The sequence below is a fragment of the Hyaena hyaena genome, unplaced genomic scaffold (assembly GCF_003009895.1).
Source record: "Hyaena hyaena isolate Hyena2069 unplaced genomic scaffold, ASM300989v1 scaffold_1648, whole genome shotgun sequence".
Classification (NCBI taxonomy): domain Eukaryota; kingdom Metazoa; phylum Chordata; class Mammalia; order Carnivora; family Hyaenidae; genus Hyaena; species Hyaena hyaena.
Window position 1 is genome coordinate 8,863 of NW_024082268.1, and position 20,342 is coordinate 29,204.

Below are 20,342 nucleotides of genomic sequence, written 5' to 3' on the forward strand. Positions count from 1 at the left end.
TCTGCCTATTCTGTTGCATTTTCTACCACATACTACCTTAAAAAAAGAGAGGGGGCTTTAGCTGTGGAGGGACCCAAGGAAGATTAAAAACTTCCACAGGCTAGTTAAGGTCAAGGTTGTGAGGTGGTGGTAATTCCTCAGCCAGCACCACGGGGCCGGCTCTGCCACACAGAGGAACCCCTACAAGCCAGGGTAGGAGCCGAAGTCGGCCGGCAAGCGCCGCACTTGGGCGCTGGAAGCCAGGCAGGCCACCATTCAAGGTGGCCATTCAAGGCCACCATTAGCCAAACCACCGCCTGGAGGGAACCACAAAGACCTACCCAAGAGGAAAATATTGCCGCACCGCGCAACGGATCCAACTAGGCCCCGCCCATACGCCGCTCCTACGCGCTGGATCCTCAACGTCCCGCTCCGCCCAGCCAGTGACGCGACGTGCACGTGGGCGGAGCCTAGGCTCCCGGGATCCGCCGGCTCTCGGCCTGTGGGTGGTGGTCCTGGTAACGCCGGTCGTAGAGGAGAGCCGGGAAGCTTCCTCGGTAGCCCGCCAGCTCTCTCGAATCAGAACCTCCCTCCGTGGTGGAGCAGAGGGGATCCTACAGGGTAAGGGCAGGCGGGCCGGGGACGCGCATAGGGCTGGTGGGGTCTGCCGGACCCGGGGGTCTGCACGTGGGCCGCCCGGAGCGGGGGCGCGGAATGGAGGAGGCTTGGGGTTTCAGGGGTCCAGACTCACGCGCCTGCCAGCTCCTCGGGCTCCAGCGGCGGAGCCTGCAGGCGACCTCAGGGTCATTCGCATCCGGCTTTTCCCTCCTACTGCCTTAACGTCCTGGTTCCATTAGTCTTCCTTGAACTCTGGGCTCCTCTGACCCGTGAGGGGAGCGATTCGTGGTCTGGAAACTGGGTGGGCCAGATAGCAGGGGTCTCTGCCCCCAGGAAGCTGGGGCTCTGCTGCATTCATTCATTCAGCAGCATTTACTGACCCGCTTCCTAGAGCTGTGCCAGTTGCAGGAGATCCTGTAGGGGAAGGACTGGCAGGCCCATTGCCTCTGGGCCTCACAGCCCAGGTGGGAAGCCCAGGTAACGGACAAGATCATGTCATTCTGACTACTGCGCATGTGAGGACAATAAACTCTGGCATTGCTGTGGTGACCAGGAATAGAGCTCATAGAGTGGTCAGGCGGTTATGCCTAAGCTGAGGAATGAGCCAGGAGTGCTCTAGGCTACGAGAGAGGGAGGGAGGGAGGGGGAGGCAGGCCCTGAGGTGGATAGAGCTGGATACCAAGCTGGACTCCCCTCAGTGGAAAGCCCTGAAGAGTCAGGAAGGTAGAAGAGAAGGGAGAGGGAGAGATGGGCAGGGGACCATGGAAGGAAGGGTGTTTTTTAACCTTAAATTAGAAGCTATAGAATGGTTTTAAGGGTTGAGGGAAAGCCTGAATTGTTTTGTAGATTATGGTAGGCACAGACCCCATATCCTGGGCATCCACCCAAAGGAATCAGTCACCCAGAAGTGCCTGGGTAGCTTCAGCTGTCTCTCCAGACACCTGTATTCCAGGATCATCAAGCCTGGAATCCTATATCCTTCAGGATGCCATGGAAGTCCTAACCCATAGCCACCCAGTGAAGGAATCTGAAACTTCTAGGAAGGAGGTTGCTTGGAGATAGGTGGATAGCAATTGTGATTACGAGGGCTTTCTGACCCACTATGCAGGAGCCATGATGGGTGGGGGATTAGGGTTTGTCTGGGGGAGGTTCTTGTGTTTCTGTTACCAGTATATTAAGAAGGTTCATGGGGGAGAAAAGCATCATGTTATAAATCTGGAAACTGTTTCTGTCTCCCTCCACCCTCATAAGTATCAGGTGGCTAATAAGGTATGTGTCTCTCTCCTTGGTGGAACCTCATATGAAAAACCAGAGAGGTGGACAACCATGTAAGGAGATCTGGAGGAGCCTCCTCTCTCACTCTGTCTTGTGAAAAGGAAACAACGGGTGATGTTAACAGGGCTGACTCATGTACATATGCTTTTTTTTCAGTGAAGTGGAGAAAAATCCATTTAAACCTACCAGGAGAATAAGTAGCAGTTTGTTAATGTCATTTAATTTTGGATAGGTTTTTAGCGTATGTGGCAGTCATTTGCACACATGGCCCTTTTGTGTACTTTAACTGAAAACCTTGAAGAAACTGGCCAACAGATTGTGTGGCCACTGATCCAAATCAGATAGAGCTTGTATTTCCAGCTCTATCCTTGCCTTCCCTAGCTCCTAGAACGTTTAGCCAAGGGATGGGGCAGGCACCTGCCTCTGGCAGCACTGACCCAGCCTCCATCTGACAGAGGGTAGCCACCAGCTGGAGACAGCTGGGAGCAAGATTTGCTAAGCCAAACCTCTTTTTGCCTTTGTACACCTTACATCCTGCCCCACCCTACTCCCAGCCTACTCTTTATTTCCCACCTGGCTTACCTACCTTATAGCCTTGTTCTAGATTCTCTCTTCCTTTAAAGGACAAAGCTAAATTTGAATTGTTTTCCTAAGTGGACTTCTAGGGAGAGCCTGGTCAACACATTTACATTATGGTGTTAGTGGTGCCCATGGAAATGCAATTTGCCCCTCCAGAAATTGTCTCATAGTACTAGTATCACAGAACAACCCAATGGAATGAAACTGGCTTTTAAGTTTGGGGTCTCCAGGACATGGAGGTGCCTGTGGACCAGGCTGTTCTGGGCTCTATGCTCTCTAAATGTTATTTTCTATTTAGACTCTGTTTATCTCATGCTGAGCTTGTTGGTATGTAACTTTAATGATTATGTATGTGTAATTTCATGAGAGTATTTTTTAGTTGTCTAAAGTAGAGTCTTACATTAACAGGGAAAGTGAAGTGATGGAGCATATTTGATTTCGAGACGGAAGCCAGAAAGTCTGGTCTGTGCCTCACCACGTGCCAGCTGTGTGATTCCAGGCAAGTCTGTTTTCAAACATTTCCTGGGCCTTGGTGCTGTCGTATGGAAATAAGTTGTCATATATTATGTGGTGTAAGTGCCAGCCTTGTGGGCCTCTGCTAACAGAATATAGCATATGTAAAGGGTATTTTTTTAATGGGTAAACAAAGATATTAAAGAGCAACCTTTGCCTCAAAATTTGGTGTGCCACCTGTTAACCTGATCATGTAGGACATGGTTTGCAGAGTAACATGGGACATGATAAGATGAAAAATGGTCTTCTGCCTGTGCGACTCAGGCAGGCCAGTATGGTGCCAACCTTCTGGTTGCAAAGGAGGAGAGAGAGTGTACAGAAAGAAAGAGAGACAGAGAGAGAGAGAGAGAGAGAGAGAGAGAGAGAGATAAAGAAAAGCAAGAAAGAGTCTTATTAAAAAACCTATCAAAATTGGAAGATGTTAGTATTTTGTGTCCTTACTGTTCATCCTTAGAAATAGTTGTTTTAGAGCTTTCTCTTTAAAAAAAAAAAAAAAAAAAAAGATCATTTCGTTTAATCTCTTAGCAATGAAAAACTCTGGGTTAAAGTGACCTAACGAAACGAACCGTGTGAGAGGGCCAGTTGTAGAGTGAGTTCTGGCTGCCTGGGGATGGGCATTCTCCAGGTCACATCTCAGCCTTGTTTGTTGCTGGGTCTTCTCTCTGTCATTAATTTCTTCACTCCTGATCTTAGTGAACATCTCCTTAAGGCACATGGTTCCCCAGGTCACAATCCCAAACCTGCTGTCTCATGAGGGTCATTTCTGCCCATGCCCTGCTGTCATTTCACACTTGTAGAAAACCTGGTCACTGTTGTCTCTGCCCAAACAGCCCTTCCCAAATGGTCTGCTTCTGTTGGTGGCCAACAATACTACTTTTGCCGTTTTATTTTGTGTAGGTCTTACAGCTTTTTTGTCCCCCATTTCCTCCATTATTGCCTTCCTTTGGGTATAATTGATTCTTTTGTAGGGACAGTATTTATTCCCTTCTCATTTCCTTTTATATATATTTTCTAGATATTTTCTTTGTGGTTACCACAGAGATTACATATAATATCCTAAAATTATAACAGTCTATTCTAAATTTTATTCCAGCTTAGCTTGAATTACATATAACTCTTCTCCTTTATATCATACATCTTCCTAATTTATGTTTTTGATGTCACAGCATTTGTTTTGCTTGTTTTACTTTTATTTATTTTGAGAGAGAGAGAAAGAGAGCACGAGTGCGGAAGGGGCAGAGAGAGAGAGAGAGAGACTCCCAAGCAGGCTTCACATTGTCAGCACGAAGCCCAATGCGAGGCCTGAACTCAAAAACTCTGAGATCATGACCTGAGCTGAAGTCAGATGCTTAACCAACTGAGCCACCCACACACTCCTCAATGTTTGTTTTCTAAATGCTGAAGAAAATAAAAAGTGGAGTTACAAACCAGTATACACTAATACCAGTTGTTGTATTTGTCCACATATTTAACTACACTGGAGATCTTTATATTTTCTTATGGATTTCTGTTACTGTTTAGCATCCCTTCATGTCAACTTTTAGCATTTGTTGTAGGGCAGGTCTTCTGGTAAAGAACTCCCTCAACTTTCATTTATCTGGGACTACCTTATTTCACCTTCATTTTTGAAGGACAGGTTTGCTGAATAGGAAAGTCTCAGCTGACAGATTTTTTCTTTCAGCAGTTTGAATATATCATTCCACTGTTTTCTGACTGCCAAAGTTTCTGTTGAGAAATGGCCTGATAATCTTACTATTTAAGGATCCTTTGTACATGATGAATTGCTTTTGTCTTGCTGCTTTCAAGATTCTCTCTTCTATTTTCTGGCTCTTAGTGGTGTGATTGTAATGTGTCTCAGCATGAGGATAAGCATGGGTTTATCCTCCTTGGAGTCCAGCCATTATTTCTGTCCCCCTCTCTCTCTCTGTCTTCTCTTGTGAGACTCCTGAAATGTGCCTGTTGGTCGCTTGGGTGTCTCATAAATCCCTTGGGCTCTGTTCACTTTTCTTATGTCTTTTTTTTCTTTTACTCCTCTGACTCAATAAATTTAATGTCCATGTTCAAGTTCATTGGTTTTTCGGCCTGCTCAAATTTGCTGTTAAACCCCTCTTGTGAATTTTTCAATACAGTTACTATACTATTTAGCCCCACAGTTTGTTAGGTTGCTTTTTATAATTTCTATTTTTTCATTAGTTTTTTCATTTTGTTGTCATATCATATTCTTATTTCTTTCAGTTCTTGTGTTTTCTTTAGCTTTCAGCATATTTAAGACAGTTGTTTTAAGTCTTTATCTGGTATATCCAATGCCTGTGTTTTTTCAGGGATAGTTTCTGTCACCTCTTCTTCCTTTGAATGGGCCATGTTTTCCTGTATCTTGGTATGCCTTCTGATTTTTGTTGTTGAAAAATGGAGCATTTAAGAAAATAGCCATCTTTACCAATCTTTGCAGACTGGTTCTGTCCCATGAAAGACCTTGACTAATAGAATGTGTCTGAGCCTTGGAGTCAGTCCAGGGCAAAGGCTTAAGGTCTTCTCAGGATTGTTACCTGGGCCTGTGTGTTAGTTTCAATTCTCCCATATATTATGGCTGCTTTTAAATGTCTTAATTTCTTAAACAGTTTCATCCACACTACTTCTTAGGTGTTCGATGTTCTGTTGTTTCTTACACACACACACACACACACACACACCCACCCACCCACCCCTGGCCTCTTACCCCAAGCATGTGTGGGTCTTCTGTCACCCTGTGACTTTCATAAGAAGTACCCACAGCTACCTTCCACAGTTTTCCCCCATCTGAGCTCTGAGCTCCAACTCAGGCAAAACAGAGACCTGTCTCTTGGGCAGCCTGAAGATAGGTTAGGGTGTTGCTCTGCTCCCTCCAGTTTGAGGGAAGAAGATAAGTAAACTCTGGGCTGCTGCTTCCTTTAGACCACACTGTACAGGGAGGGGTGGGGGCCAGGGTGAGTAAACAACCCTGAACTTACGACCATTCTGAATGTGACTTCTTGATTGGGCTTATAGATCTATGGATCTTTGACTGTTTTTCAGAATGCCTATAAAACATGTTAGCCAGTCCCAATTTTTTAAAATATTTCTGTGGGGGAACAAGGGCTTTGGGCTCCCTATTCTACCATCTTGCTGATGTTCCTCTCCTCGTTAAAGGATTTGAAACGGACTCTTTTTATTTTTATTTTTATTTTTATTTATTTATTTATTTTTATTTCTAGGAGAGAAAGAGAGAGCGTGAGCAGGGGAGGGTCAGAGAGAGAGGGAGTCACAGACTGAAACAGGCTCCAGGCTCTGAGCTGGCAGTCAGCACAGAGCCCGAAGAGGGGCTCGAACCCAAGAACCGCGAGATCATGACCTAAGTGAAAGTCGGACACTTAACCGACTAAGCCACCCAGGCGCCCCCGGACTCTTTTTATTTTTTTAAAATGTTTATTTTTGAGAGAGAGAGAGAACACATGAACATGACAGAGAGAGAGAGAGAGAGAGAACACATGCACATGACAGAGGGAGACAGAAGATCTGAAGCAAGCTGCGCACTGACTGCAGAAAGCCCAATGTGGAGCTTGAAGTCACAAACCGTGAGATCATGACCTGAGCCAAAGTCAGATGCTTAACTGACTGAGCCACCCATGCACCCCAAAACAGGGACTCTTGTGTGTCTGGTGACAGTATGGGAGGTAGACAGGGATAGAGGAGCATCTTCCACCCTTCTAGATAAGGACTTATATTCTCGACTGAGCAGCAGTGGCATAACCACACTCTGTCCCTGACCTTGAAGCTGCTGGCCTAGAGGGTGACATGGACCTTTAGGAATTAATCCCATAGACCCTGGCATTGTTACAGATTATGATGGTACCAGGCCAGAGGGGGCAGGGAGTACAGAGAGAGCATAATAGGGGTGGGGGCCTTCCAAGTTAAGGGTGGTCAGGGAAGGTGGGGACAATAACATTTCAGCTAAGGCTTGAGTATAAGAACAAGGTTGTCCAGGTTATTGCACAAGCATTCTGGGAACCAGTAACAGTGTGTGGAAAGGGCCTGAGGCAGAGAAGAGCTGAGTTCTAGGGATAGAAGGAGGCACTGGGTTCTTAGAACACTGTGAGCAAAGGCAAGAGAGGATGAGAGAAAGCTGCAAAGGCTGGTGAGGAGCCAGGGTGTGCACCATGATTCTAAGAACAGTAGGAAGCTCCCACGTGAGATCCAAGAGAGGCCCAAAGTTAGGCAGGAGCAGGGGTTGGGGAGGGAGGTTTGCTCCTTGGTCCTGCCAGCATAGACTTTCCCTGAGCCCTGTGTACAGCAGATGCTCAGTGGGGGTAATTTGTCCTGCCCCCTGCCTAAGCTTGGGTGGTGGGCCACTGGTGTCCCCTTAAGCAGGAGCACAGAGACAGCCAAAGGTTTGAGCAGTGCTCTTGGATCTGAGGGCATCCAGGTATGGCTGCGGGGCTAGATCCTGGAAAGGTTTGGCTACAAAAGGCCTGGACTCCCTTCCCCACCACCCTAAGGGCCACTTTCATACAATTTCTCCTCTGCCCAGACAACCTCAAGGTTGGTGTGAAGACCACCACAGGCTTGCCCCCTGTATTTTTAACTCTGGCCTCTGCTTTTCTCCTCCCCAGACAGTGCAGTCACACTGTCTTCCAGCACTCCTGCCTGTCACTGTCCCTTGTCCCAAGGGGGATGTTACCTTCTGCTATCCTGCTATAAGCTAGCACTCAGTATGTGTTCTCTGTGTCCTCTTCTGAGCACATCACACATCTCATAGTATCCCCAAACAGTGTCACGCAGCAGTTTTCCACCTTACAGATGAGGAGACCAGCTCCCATGAAGATTAACTTGCCTGCAGTCACTTGCTGCAATGGGCAGAGCACAAGTCCATGTCCTGCTTTCAACCTTGTGCTTCCCTATCTCCCTACTCCTAGGAGAGTCCACTACACTTACCACAACTGACAGAGTGAGGGATGGACATTCCCCAGGGGCAGGGAGCCCTGAGAATCAAGCACCCTGCTTCTTGTCTTTTGAAGCCTTATGTTCCTTCCCGCATGGTTTCTTATACCAGAAGCTGCTAAGAAAGCTTAAACTAATGCTTTCATTTGAGGGACTGAAGGGTATTGAACCAAAGACAGTGGTGCAGAGTTAGTTTCTTTTGCTGTTCAGGTAGAATTTCATAGATGTGGAAAGCACATAGGCATTATTTCCTCCTTGGCGGAGTGTGCTGCATGAGTAAAAAGAGGCATCTCCTATGAAACTTCCAGGAAAATGAGCTGTATTTCTCAGACATGGCTGGGGCTCTCTGTAGTCCCCAAGGGATGGGACTTTAAGTCTTCTAAGAAGTAAACGCCTATATAGAAGAGGAAGAATTGAAAGAATGGATTGGGCACATATTCCTGTACCTTGAAAGGTGTGGGGATACCATTTACATGTGGCTTTTTAAAGTGGCCACAAGTCCAAAAGCCACTTGTCTGAAACAGCACTTGCTCAGGACCAGGCTCAGACCGTAGAGCCGGCAACTGTGGATCTGTGCCCCGAGTCAGCCTCTGCAGCACCTACCTCAAGCAGGCTATCTAATCTTTTTAAGCCCCAGTTCCTCTTCTCTTCTATAAAGTGGGCTCATACCTTTTAGAAGCACTTTGAAGACCAAATGAAGCTTCTCATTCCAGTAAAAATGCAGACCAGTTTCTGGCTGAATGTTTTGTCCCCGAGCACAGGCACTTCTGACTTCCCCTGGAAGCTTACAGCCTAACATGTTTTTTCTGCTTCTCCTCCCTTTCCACCAACAGCTGCAGCACAGTCCTCAGCAGATAGAGACATGAGAAAAATACCAAATAATGGGAACCTGAAGATGACGAAGGTGGCGTACCCTCTGGGGCTGTTCGTTTGCCTGTTCATCTATGTCGCCTACATCAAGTGGCACTGGGCCTCCGCCACCCAGGCCTTCTTCAGCATCACTGAGGTAGCCTCTGGGGCCCGGAGGGGCCAGCAAGCTCACAGTCTCCCGGGAACGGCTGCACACGGTCATGAGGTTTTCTATGGCATCATGTTTGATGCGGGAAGCACTGGCACCCGTGTCCACATATTCCAGTTTGCCCGGCAGCCTGGAGGTATGCCGAACAGAGGGCCCTGGCCATTCACTGCATGGTTCTCTGTGCTCGCATCAGAGCTCTTGGGATCTCTTCCACTTAGAGACAGTGGTTTTTCAGCATGTGGGCTGGATGCCCTGCCTCAAGCTCATCTGGGAACTTGTCAAAAGTGCAGGTTCCTGGACAAGCTGGCTCAGGTGTGGTTTGGGGCCCAGGAATCTAAATTTCCCCAGAGCCTCAGACTATCCGTACTCAACACTAGTGCCGGAGTCCCGCTCCGGCAGGTCCAGGGGGTCCCTGAAGGATGGATGGTGTCGGCGAGAGAGGGATGAGAGCGCCCCGAGATTCTTTCTGGTCACCAGCCAGGCGTCTCAGCACTGTCTGAGACTCAACTTTATTTTATGATTAAGTGTTTGGGGGGATGGCACAAAAGTGGCATTCTGATGATAAATTCTTTGATCAGTAAAAACTTTGCAGAGCATTGATATGCGTAGGTGTATGGGGGACAGCCCAGAAGTGGCATTCAAATATAAACAGGAAGTTTTTAGCATAGTAAAGACAAAAGTTAGTTCTTTGAGAGCAGGGGTCAATAGCCTATTTATCGCTTAGTGGGAAGTATTAAGCAGGTTTTTCAGGAAACACAATGTTGCTCCCATAACCACAAAAGAAGACATCTAAATGTTAGCCACAGGGCTTATAGTTCCTATAATGTCATCCATGCCCAGGAATAGTATATCAGTCTGTACCAAAGTTATTATTTTATTAATGTAAACCCAGAAGCAATAGCTGACCTTTTTGTGTCATCGATTACTCAGTCTTGATCACTATTTCCAGATTACTGAGCATCAGCGTTTTCCCAAGCTACAACAATTTCCTTCACAAGGTGCAATCATCATACCAGGGCCAGAATAAGTCACTCCCAATAAATAAACAAGGTGCCTTGGAGGTCAGTGCTCAAGCAGAAACAATTGAGTGGGGGTGGATCTCTGCCACCATCTGACGGCAAGAGCCTTGCAAGCTTGCCTTAACCTCACAAGGAGTTTTCTCAACTCGTGAGTTCAGGAATGGCTCCTCACACACTAGCATCTGGTGATCTAAGCTACCTAAGGGCAGCTGAGATCCCTAAGGGTATTGTGTGGCCTGGCCTATCCCAGCATTCACCAGCAGGTCAGGTGGTTAGGACCATGACTTAAGAAGCTGCATTGGGAGAGGTTAAGGCAGGAAGTTGCCCCAGACTCAGTCTAGTATGAGGCCAGAGTCTGGGTAAGTCATGAACTAGCAAGACCTGGGGCTCAGGCTTATGTAGTGCTGCCCAGTGGATCAAGGAGGAGAGGGGGGTGACAGACAAGAGTGGCCTCAGCAGTGTGGAGGGAGCTGGAGCCTGAGCCTCATCAGCTTTGCTTGAGAGGGTGGGGGCCCCAGGCTTCTGGCAAGAGGGAGCAGGGAGTTTGTATATGTTTACCCCCTAGCTGCTCCTGTGGAGAGATACAGCCACTGCCTAGCTCTGCACTCTTTACCTCCTCCCTTTGATCTCCTTCCCCAGCACCTCTTGTAGCCTCTAGCTCTGAGGGTCATCCTCCAGCTTCTAGCCAATGAAAGTTTTCCCCTTGGCTGCCCAGTAGGTCTGCTGGTTGCATCTGGATCTTTGCTGACCCTCAAAACCTGTTGAGTAGATACTGTTTTTGAACTGGTGGCAACAGACACCATTAGTAGTTCTCTCCAAAACTGTCATGGCATTTTTTTCTCTACTCTTTATCTGCTTCATTAATTAACTCATTTCAGTAAGGTTTTATATGCCAGACCTCCGTATCTCCAAAAACAGATTTGAAGCTTTTAAGACCATTTGTGTTCAGAATGTAATTCTTCAGTAGCCGTATTCCAGTATCTTATCTCTGGAGGGACATCCTTTCAAAAAGTTCTGTCCCTGATTTTTCCTCCTGGGTCTTCATGTCCAAATTTGGACCAGCAACCCTTGGCCACCAGTGCGCCCCTGCACACTTGCTGTGTATGCTCATGGGTCAAGGCCCCTTATAATTTAAAACACACTTTTTTTAAAAGAAGGGAAAAAATAGATGTTCTTTCAGAACTACATCTGGGATGCACTACATCCATCCCAGAACAGAAAAATGATTTTCATATTTGTGGTTTGGAATTATCTGCTCTGCTCCTCTGTTAATTTCACATAAAGCATGTTAAAATTTAGCACTTCAGATGGATACAGTTTTGTATATAAATTATACCTCAGTAAAGTTGATTTAAAAAAAAAAGTTCTGACCAAAGCATCAGGTGTTAACACTCATCTTGTTTATCTGAGGCAGCATCCCAGTCACTCTGGGATTGGTCTGATTTCAGACGTCTGCCTTTGAAAAGGGCAGGAAGCCATGGTTGTATATATTTATATATTCATGTATATATTTGCAGTGTACCTTTTTAAACATGTTTCCGCCTTAGAAACTCCCACTTTGACCCATGAGACCTTCAAAGCACTGAAGCCAGGTCTTTCTGCTTATGCTGATGATGTTGAAAAGGTAATGATTTTTTCTCATATTTATTGTTCTTCACATTTGTCTTCCAACTGTGCAATTTGTTAAAGCCAGCTCCCTTTCTGTTGAGTACAGTAGGTCTTCTTCACAGAGAAAAAAGCATCTCTGACGTGCTAACCTGGTCATCAGCCGTTTAGGATGGTCAGTAGGAGGAAACTGGTATTGCACATGAGGCCGAAGGAGGGCCATTGCCCCACCTCCCCAGCTTCCTAGGCCCTTCCCCCAACCAGCACATGTGCCACCCAGAAGTCTTAGTTCAAAAGCACAAAGGCTACAAACTTGACAGAAAGCAATATTTGGGAGTTTTTTTGCAGTTCCTCTGATGAGGAAGACCATAGGTGACTAACACAAAAAATTGAAGTTAAAAATGTATTATGTAAAATCCACAAAACCAAATAAATGTAAAAGATTTGCTTAAACAAACAATGATTTTTTTTTAAGTTTGTAGCTTTTATATTTTTTTGAGTCCTTAAAGCTTATAGCTTTTACTGCTTTTGCACTAATGCTGGACACCTGTATTTCCACCAAGGCACTGATGAAATGGACCAGTTAGTGGTATAGCTATATATGTCTTTTGGCTCAAGCATGTCTTAAAAGCTAATATATCATTCTTGCCCACAAGTGTGTCTTGATCTCAGTGAAGTTATAGCCCTGCTTTCCTGTGGCTTGGTTAAAATTGAAAACGAGATTGAAATGAGTGATACTAGAGTAACCATGAGGTTACACATGATTAAATTAGGTGTCTTCAGAATAAACTCATAGGACTTTTAACCTCTTACTTGTTTTTAGTAGGCAGCACATGTTCAAGTGGGACATATTTCACAGCTTCACAGGACAGACAGTGAGAACCCCCCCCTCCTTCTCCTGTCCCCTCCAGGAGGGCTGGTGTCCCTGGTTTCTTATGTGTCCTTCAAGGGCTAGGTGAAACACGTATGAGCAAATCTGTATTCTTCCCCATCTCCTATTTGTACAATAGAATGGCATTCACATTGTTACATACTTTGTTTTTGTCACTCAGCAGTATAACATGGAGAACATTTACTATCAGAATATGAAGAGCTTTCTTGATTTTTCTGGCAATGGTATTGCAGTATTTGTGGGCACATTAAATTACAGAACCCTCCTGAAGGACATTTGAATAATGTCTAATGTTTTACTCTTAACAGTATAAGGCTGTAGTTTGTCACTTGATATGAACTCAATTACCCACATATCCAAAGGCATTCATGTCAGATGAATTCTTACAGTGGGATTTCTGAGGAAAAGGAATGTATGTTTTCTCCTTGGACAGACATTGTCAGATTGCCACCCACAGCACTGTACCTGTTGATAATACCCAGCAATACTTTACCAAAGCTGTTGTGCCGCCTCTGCACTGACACGGGACCCTTGCTAACTTTTAGGTCTCAAGCATTTTGGCAGGTATAAATGATTCCTCTGTGTAGTTATTCATGGGGTTTTAGCCCCATGAGGAACCCCGGAATTCATTCATGATGTCCAGGGGAATCACAGCTGATAGGATGTCACCCACTGGGGGTTGGTGCCAGGGTTGGGTGGGATTTGGGTTGCCAGAGTGTAAAACAGCAAGACCCTTCTTGTGTGTGTCCTTATCTGGCCATGCTCCACTGCCACAAGTGTTTCTCTGTGCTCACTTAGTCCCTGTTGCCCACCACACCTGCCAGCACCACTTACGTCATGTTCTGCTGATTTGGTAAATTAGAAGTAAACGTATTTATGAGTTAATAAAACCAAAACAGTTGGGGGAGCATCTGGGACCTGGTATGCTGAGCTTTGACAGACTCTACTTTTACCACATTCGCAGAGCACTTCAGGAATTCAGGAGTTACTGGATGTTGCTAAAAAAGACATTCCTTTTGACTTCTGGAAGGCTACCCCCTTGGTTCTCAAGGCCACAGCTGGTTTACGTCTGTTACCAGGAGAAAAGGCTCAGAAGTTACTGCAAAAGGTGATCTTACCCATTTACCCCTGGGGGGTGGATAGCTTATGATAGCTAGAAACACCAAATATTCAGCCATTGTTCAAGCAGTCAGAAGGGCTATGTAGAAGCTTCCTGAAGAGGAAAACACATCAAAATGTTAATAGTATCACCTTTATCTGTTTGTGTTTCCTAGAATGAATCTGTTGTGTGGTAACACCAACTTTGTTTTAAAAATATATTGAAGCCTTTTGAAGGGCTTCCTTCCATGCAGACTTGCTCCAGGTAGAGGGCTGTGGAAGCTGAGTTCCTGACACTTCATCTTCAGCCTACTTGTTCTTGTGGAAACTGCTAATTCCCCTCTTGGTCTTATCCACAGATTTAACTGCTGAGGAGGCCTTTAGCCTTCTCCTGCCCTGTTCTGTTTCTTACATGGCCGGGATTGTCCCCAGGCCCAACAGCAGCCCTGTAAAGGGGCTCTGGACCCTGTCTCTAACAAGTGCCTGGACGGTTCATATTGTCAGGCACATTAGAGAAACTGCTCTCGACAACATGGTCCCTCATTTTCTACTGTTTCTAAACTATGCAACTGCTAAATGATGAATTGTTGCACATTTTTCAAAGTCCCTTATAAAAATTACCTTTACATGCTCAAGTTGGATGGTGGGCCACAAGTGTAGTTAGAATTTGCAGAGTACTGAAGTTTCTGTGTGTTAATACTTGGTTAAAAAAAAAAAATTGAGAAGGAAATACGCCCAAATGCAGCTGCTCTCTGCCTTCACCTCCCTTCTGTGAGACTGTCTCCTGAGTCCCACGCTAAACTCTGCCTTGAGGGGCTTCTTACCCCTCATCTCTAGTCCTAAATAAGGTCAGTGTTTGGGGGCCTAGGGGGCTCAAGGTGCCCCTGAGCAATTCTAGCCCAAAGTGGCTTGAAGACAGGGCTCTTCGTGGTGGTGTCTGCCTCTGCCAGCCCAGGGAGTAGATTAAGGAGGGATACCACTTGCAGAGGATTAGAGAAATTTAAAACAAAACACAAACTTTATTACTTCATAGCACCAGCAGACGCCCTCTGCTGTTTTGTCACCACCGGCTGAAGCACAGCATATTTGGGAACTTTGAGTTTAGATTCTGAAGGATAAAGACATGTCTCTTTACATTTAGGTGAAAGAAGTGTTTAAGGCATCGCCTTTCCTCGTAGGAGATGACTGTGTTTCCATCATGAATGGAACTGATGAAGGTAGGGTCTCCAAAGTACTCTGTCCCAGGAGATAGGCTGTGTGCAGGGCTGCTTTTGGCTTCCAAGTGGGAGCTTTCTCCTTGGTCAGATGTGGGCAAATGAAAGTGGCAGTCCCACTCAATTCACAGTTCAGCTGTCTCAGGGTCTTTGTGGGCCAGTGTTAGAGATGGGTTCTCATCTTGACCAGCTCTGAACTGGGCACAGATGAAGTTTCTGAAAACAAATCCTCTTTCCAGTTTAAGAACATTTAGAGAGAATCCCCGATTGCTATCATATTTAGAAGTTTGCTGTTACATTGTTAATGCTAACAGAGAAACAGATTCCTCACCAGCACCATCAGGTTCCTCACCAGGGGAGGGGAAAGCAACATTTGGTTCTCTTCCAAAAAGAGGAAATTGATGATAAAGAATAGGAGGGAGAGATGTGACATTTGATAGAGTACTGTAGTGTTTTAGTATGGTTTCTTCTGGAACAGTCTTCCAGAAGCCGATGGTGACTTGATGACTGATGCCTTTTCCTGTGGTTGGTCTGGAGGCTGAGTAGTGAGTGTTGCTCACTTTGAGCTCCTGGAATCTGAAAAGTGGTCATTTGAGTGCATGTGTTGTTTATAGCATCTCAGGTGATTCACATGCTGTGATCCTCTCTTGTAGGCGTTTCAGCATGGATCACCGTCAACTTCCTAACAGGTACATTCTTCCCCACCCGCTCGAAGCTGACAGTCCGCAGATGCTATTCTTGACAGCAGCAGTCTCATTTCTACTCTTTAACCCCTTAGGGATCCTGTGTTACTACCCAAAGTAGGTTATTGAGTGGGTTGGGGGCTCATCAGGGCGAACATGGATCTTGCAAATAAAAAGGCTAGGAAAAGCAGCTTCTCTGCAGGCTTGGTTTTCACCAGCATGGCTCCGGCCTCTTCTGCAGCCACACCTGCCTGGGACTCTGTCCTCTCATTTCTGAGGAAATCATGAATAAAACCAGTCATGTTTTCAAATAATAAAGGTGGTTTTCATGCTCATCACCTTAGAATTGAATTCCTGTGCTGTAGGTAGAACAGGGAACAAAAACATTAGTTCTTGGAACGAGGTGGCAAGGATTCGTTATTCTTATTCTCAGTACGTTGATTTTTGTCTCTTTATTATAATTATGGCAAAGACTAGCATGTGTGACACATGTATGAAAAAAAAGAAGCTTTGTGGCAGAATTTGCCCCTTGGGGATAGAGAGCCATGTGAGGGGACAGATTGGGAGTGCTGAGCTGGGGGAAGGCATGCCTCTGGGCATGAAGGGACATCATGGAAGTCTGTCTCTGAGGAGTGAGCAGTAGTTAAAGGCAGGCACCACTTCTCTGCTGAAGGTCAGTGTCATCCTATATTGTTAAAGCCACAGCCAGTGGAGTCATGTTCGTGTCCCTTAAACATGTAGTACACCCTTTCATAGAGATTGTTAAATACAGCTGTTTCTCTGTTTTTCTTTCCAATGAGGAACCTAGCTCCTAAATTCTTCTTACTTTTTTGGCTGGTCGCATTCTAATTACTAATGCAACAATGCTGTGTTGGTTTCTATTCACTGTGCTCCAGGCAGTTTGAAAACCCCAGGAAGGAGCAGTGTGGGCATGCTGGATTTGGGTGGAGGGTCCACTCAGATCACCTTCCTTCCAAGAGTCGAGGTAACTGGTCCCTGCCACCTCACTGTGGCCCGTACCCGCCAAAGGCCTCCCGCCCCTAGGAGTTGCAGCCCCACAGGGGAGGCCCATAGAACTGGGGCCTCTGGGCCTATGAAGTCCATTCCTGTCCTGAAGGCCAGAGTTATTCACAGTTAGTGCTTCTTCACTTGATTTTAACTCTGAGGAAAAAAATGGAAATTTGGTCTTCAGTGAGGTAATAAATTAGATATTACCTGGAACCCTGGCCATAGAATGTGAGATGCTCCCCCTTCCACCCAGGTCAGCCAGAGAAGGGCCATTAGTTAAGGGGCCATTAGAGATTGATAGAGCTCAAACCCTGTATGAAAGACCTTATAAAGAAGATCAAAATGCCCTCAGTCAAGACCATAAGTTAACTACAGTGCCTTCCTCACCCACCAGTTTTTTTATTATTATTTTTAGTTTTCAGTGGAAGAACTTTTAAATTTACTCATAATTGTCTTGACTGGGCCATATTTGTCAGAATGGTAAATATTATAAGGAGGAAAAATATAGTTTTTCATTTTGGGCATTTTATTTTTCATTGCTTGTTCCAAACCTTTTCATAACATGTGACTTAATGAAAAACTAATTTAATTGAATACATCTGTCAATACCCCAGTCTTTTCAAGTGAAAGACCAGCAGGAAGGATAGTAATCCTCACATTCTTCCTCAGGACACCCTCCAGACCTCCCCACCTGGCTACCTGGCGTCACTCCAGATGTTTAATCGGACCTACAAGCTCTATTCCTACAGGTTTGTTTCAGGAGTGGGGGTGGAGGGCTGCCTGTCCAGAAGTGGGGCTCAGCCAGCCCTGTGCAGTGGCCAGAGCACCCAGTCACAAACTGGCCCTGGAAACCCCTGCTGGAGGCCCTGCCGGAGGCTCTCCTTCCTCCTTTTCTTCCTCCCTGCTATTCCTCCCTTCTGCCTTCTCCCTACTTCATTTTTCAATTCACCTACAGTAAAATCACATTTCTCTTTTTTGTGCTTATTCTGCTCTGCTTTGGAGGAGGTTTCCAAAAGGTGTGAAGAGCCCATGGATTGTGCAGGAATTTTCTGAGCCATCTTTAGTAGATTCTTGGCATATGTACTCCATAAAGATTATGGCACATCTGTGTCGTTCACTAGTGTCCACAGCTCCTAAGCAAGCTCTTGTCAGTTAACAGGCTCAGCCATTTATTGAATTGAATGCCCTGAACTCCACAAAGAGAGGCTTCTAGGAGCAGAAAGTCTGCTGCCTCAGCACAGGTTCCTCCCTCTCCCACTTGATTTGGATCCAGGCTGGGTGACCATACTGGAGGTGAAGTTGAAGATGGCACCAAGTGCTTCCTGTGGCCAGCCCCTCACCTAGGATTTTCTTTCCACAGCTACCTGGGCCTCGGATTGATGTCGGCGCGCCTAGCAATTCTGGGTGGCATGGAGGGGAAACCTGGTGAGTGGAATGAGAATTCAGAGCCCTTCTTGCTCAACAGGCTTGAGGGGCCCTTCAGGAAAAGTACTTCCACTCCCCACCCTCACAGTAGCCCACTGGGCCCTGGGGGACTGGGAGAGCCCAGGAGGGATGCATGTGGAAGAACATACCCTGCATCTTGTCAGTAGGCAGTCTGATGGTGATGAATGGTTTTGTGTTTTAACTGTGCACATGCTAAGTTATTTTTCGAAATGAAAAGATGCTAGTGAAGTCATTTCTCAAACACCAAGCTGGGAGATTTTAGCCACCAAGAAACTGTATAATTGTCACCTGTGTTTGGAAGGGACTGGTTTTTAAGGATCTGAAGGGAACTGGGGTGCCTGGGTGGCTCAGTCGGTTAAGTGTCCAACTTTGGCTCAGGTCATGATCTCGCAGTTGATGGGTTCAAGCCCCACGTCGGGCTCTGTGCTGACAGCTAGCTCAGAGCCTGGAGTCTGCTTCAGATTCTGTGTCTCCCTCTCTCTCTGACCCTCCCCTGCTCACATACTCTCTCTCTCTCAGAAATAAATAAAAAACATTAAAAAATGATCTGAAGGGAACCTTCTTCTTCATAACAGTACAGGAGGGGCCGTGAGGAAGTGATTTTGGGTCTGCTGCCTTGGACTTGGGAGAGTTTTTCCCTCATTCCCAACAATTCTAGTCTTGTGAGAACATCCCTCCATCTTCTGTTGCTCTATGAAGGACCATTAAACACAGGCTTAGCCCTTCCTACAGACATGGCATTGGACTAGGGACGGAGCCTATGTCAGGTCAGGATGTTTCCTCCCAAGCCTTCTCTATCTTCCCTGACTGGCCTGGCTGAAGAGAAGCCTGGTACATGACCTCTTATGAAGTCTTAGGGAATTACCATGTTCTGATTTTGGGGACACTGCTCTGATGCTGGCATTGGCCTCTGTTTTCTGATGGCATTGATCAAGGCCCAAAGGGCTTGACTCATGCCTCTGGTCCAGACATGTGTGCATGAGGCCATACCTGTGCTCCAGCCACAAGCCATTTCCTCAGCCCTGCCTCTCCTTGCCTCACACCTGCTCTCCTCCATAGGCCTAGCACTTCTCTGCACTTCTTTTAAGGGCCTGGTTTTCTGACAGAGTGGTAATGTTTAGCTGGAATTTTTGTTATTCACATACATCTTATTTCAGTTCACTTATTTGAAATCCTAGTGTTTAATCTCATTAACCTGTGGTTGCAAATCAGAAACATGTCCATGTCTCAGACATACCTGCAACCTTTGTTCTGGGGCCAGAAAACACCTATTTAGCCAACAAGAAAAAGGCAGGTGTCGGGGCGCCTGGGTGGCTTAGTCGGTTGAGCGTCCAGCTTTCGCTTAGGTCATGATCTCGCATTTCGTGGGTTCGAGCCCCGCGTCGGGCTCTGTGCTGACTGCCAGCTCAGAGCCTGGAGCCTGTTTCAGTCTGTGACTCCCTCTCTCTCTGACCCTCCCCTGCTCACACTGTCTCTCTCTCTCTCCTAGAAATAAATAAAAAAAAAAAAAAAGAAAAAAGAAAACATTTAAAAAGAAAAAGGGCAGGTGTCCATTAGCGTGTTGGTGGCTAGCCTTGGAGTCCCATTATCTGCATGAAGTGCCCATTTAGGACACATGAGGCTGTAACACCTGCCATGAAGGAGGTGGACAGCTCCTGCCCCAGAGGAATCCTCTCCCTATTGTGTTGTCTGTTGCTGCACAACAAGTACACACCAAACTGAGTGGTAGAAACAAGCAAACAGCAGTCATTTTATTCTTGTGTCTTCTGATTGCACAGGCTTGAGGGGGGCAGCACCTCTTCTAGGATCCCTGGGGTCTTGTGTGGTGACACCTGGGGTGTCTGGGTGAATGTCTTGCATCTCAGCGCTCTTCCATGTGGCCTCCCCCAGCAGAGTAGCCTGCACTTCTCCCTGGCAGATCAGGAAAGAAAACTGCCCTGAAGTCACATGTCATCGTGTCCTACACATTCCATGGATGAAAGCAGGCCCAGTCCAGAATCAAGGGCAGTCATAGGGACTCACTTCTCAGCACGCACATCCTTAAGGGGTGGCATCGTGGGGCCAGTCTTGGAGGCCAACCACCATGCTTCCTGTGCTATTTATGGGGCCCAGGTTTTATGTTGTGGGGCAGCACAGATGCGTGGCATGGTGGCATTGTTCTGGCCCTACCAGGTTACTTGCTGCCTCATTTGTCCATAAAATCGGATAGCATTGGCTCCCCTTCTATTAGGATGGTTGTGACAATTGACTGAATATAGCACTTGGCTCAGTGCCTGGAACCCTGAAGCCCCTCAGTGCATGTAAGCTGAGGGTGGCTATGTTTCCAGAACTGATGAGGTTTTGCGGCAGCTTCTGTAATAGAGAAAGGCTTTCCCTCTCCTAGTTGACCTGGAATGCTTCCACAGGTCAGGTCTAATCTGTCAAAAAGAAGCATGTTCCTTT

The 20,342-nt window shown here is 46.3% G+C and overlaps 1 protein-coding gene across 2 annotated transcripts in view; it reads left to right on the forward strand.

Annotated features, from left to right (window-relative positions):
• The first annotated feature begins 457 nt into the window (after positions 1-457).
• Positions 458-20,342, forward strand: part of ENTPD6 (ectonucleoside triphosphate diphosphohydrolase 6) — a 34,692-nt gene continuing 14,807 nt past the window's right edge. For both annotated transcript variants that reach the window (XM_039224429.1, XM_039224430.1), the window contains exons 1-10: positions 458-600; positions 2,860-2,950; positions 8,751-9,071; positions 11,502-11,578; positions 13,416-13,559; positions 14,691-14,766; positions 15,417-15,452; positions 16,343-16,431; positions 17,124-17,203; positions 17,815-17,879. In XM_039224429.1, coding sequence (XP_039080360.1) covers positions 8,780-9,071; positions 11,502-11,578; positions 13,416-13,559; positions 14,691-14,766; positions 15,417-15,452; positions 16,343-16,431; positions 17,124-17,203; positions 17,815-17,879 — 859 coding nt within the window. In that variant the 5' untranslated portion in view covers positions 458-600; positions 2,860-2,950; positions 8,751-8,779. The remainder of the gene's footprint in view (positions 601-2,859; positions 2,951-8,750; positions 9,072-11,501; positions 11,579-13,415; positions 13,560-14,690; positions 14,767-15,416; positions 15,453-16,342; positions 16,432-17,123; positions 17,204-17,814; positions 17,880-20,342) is intronic.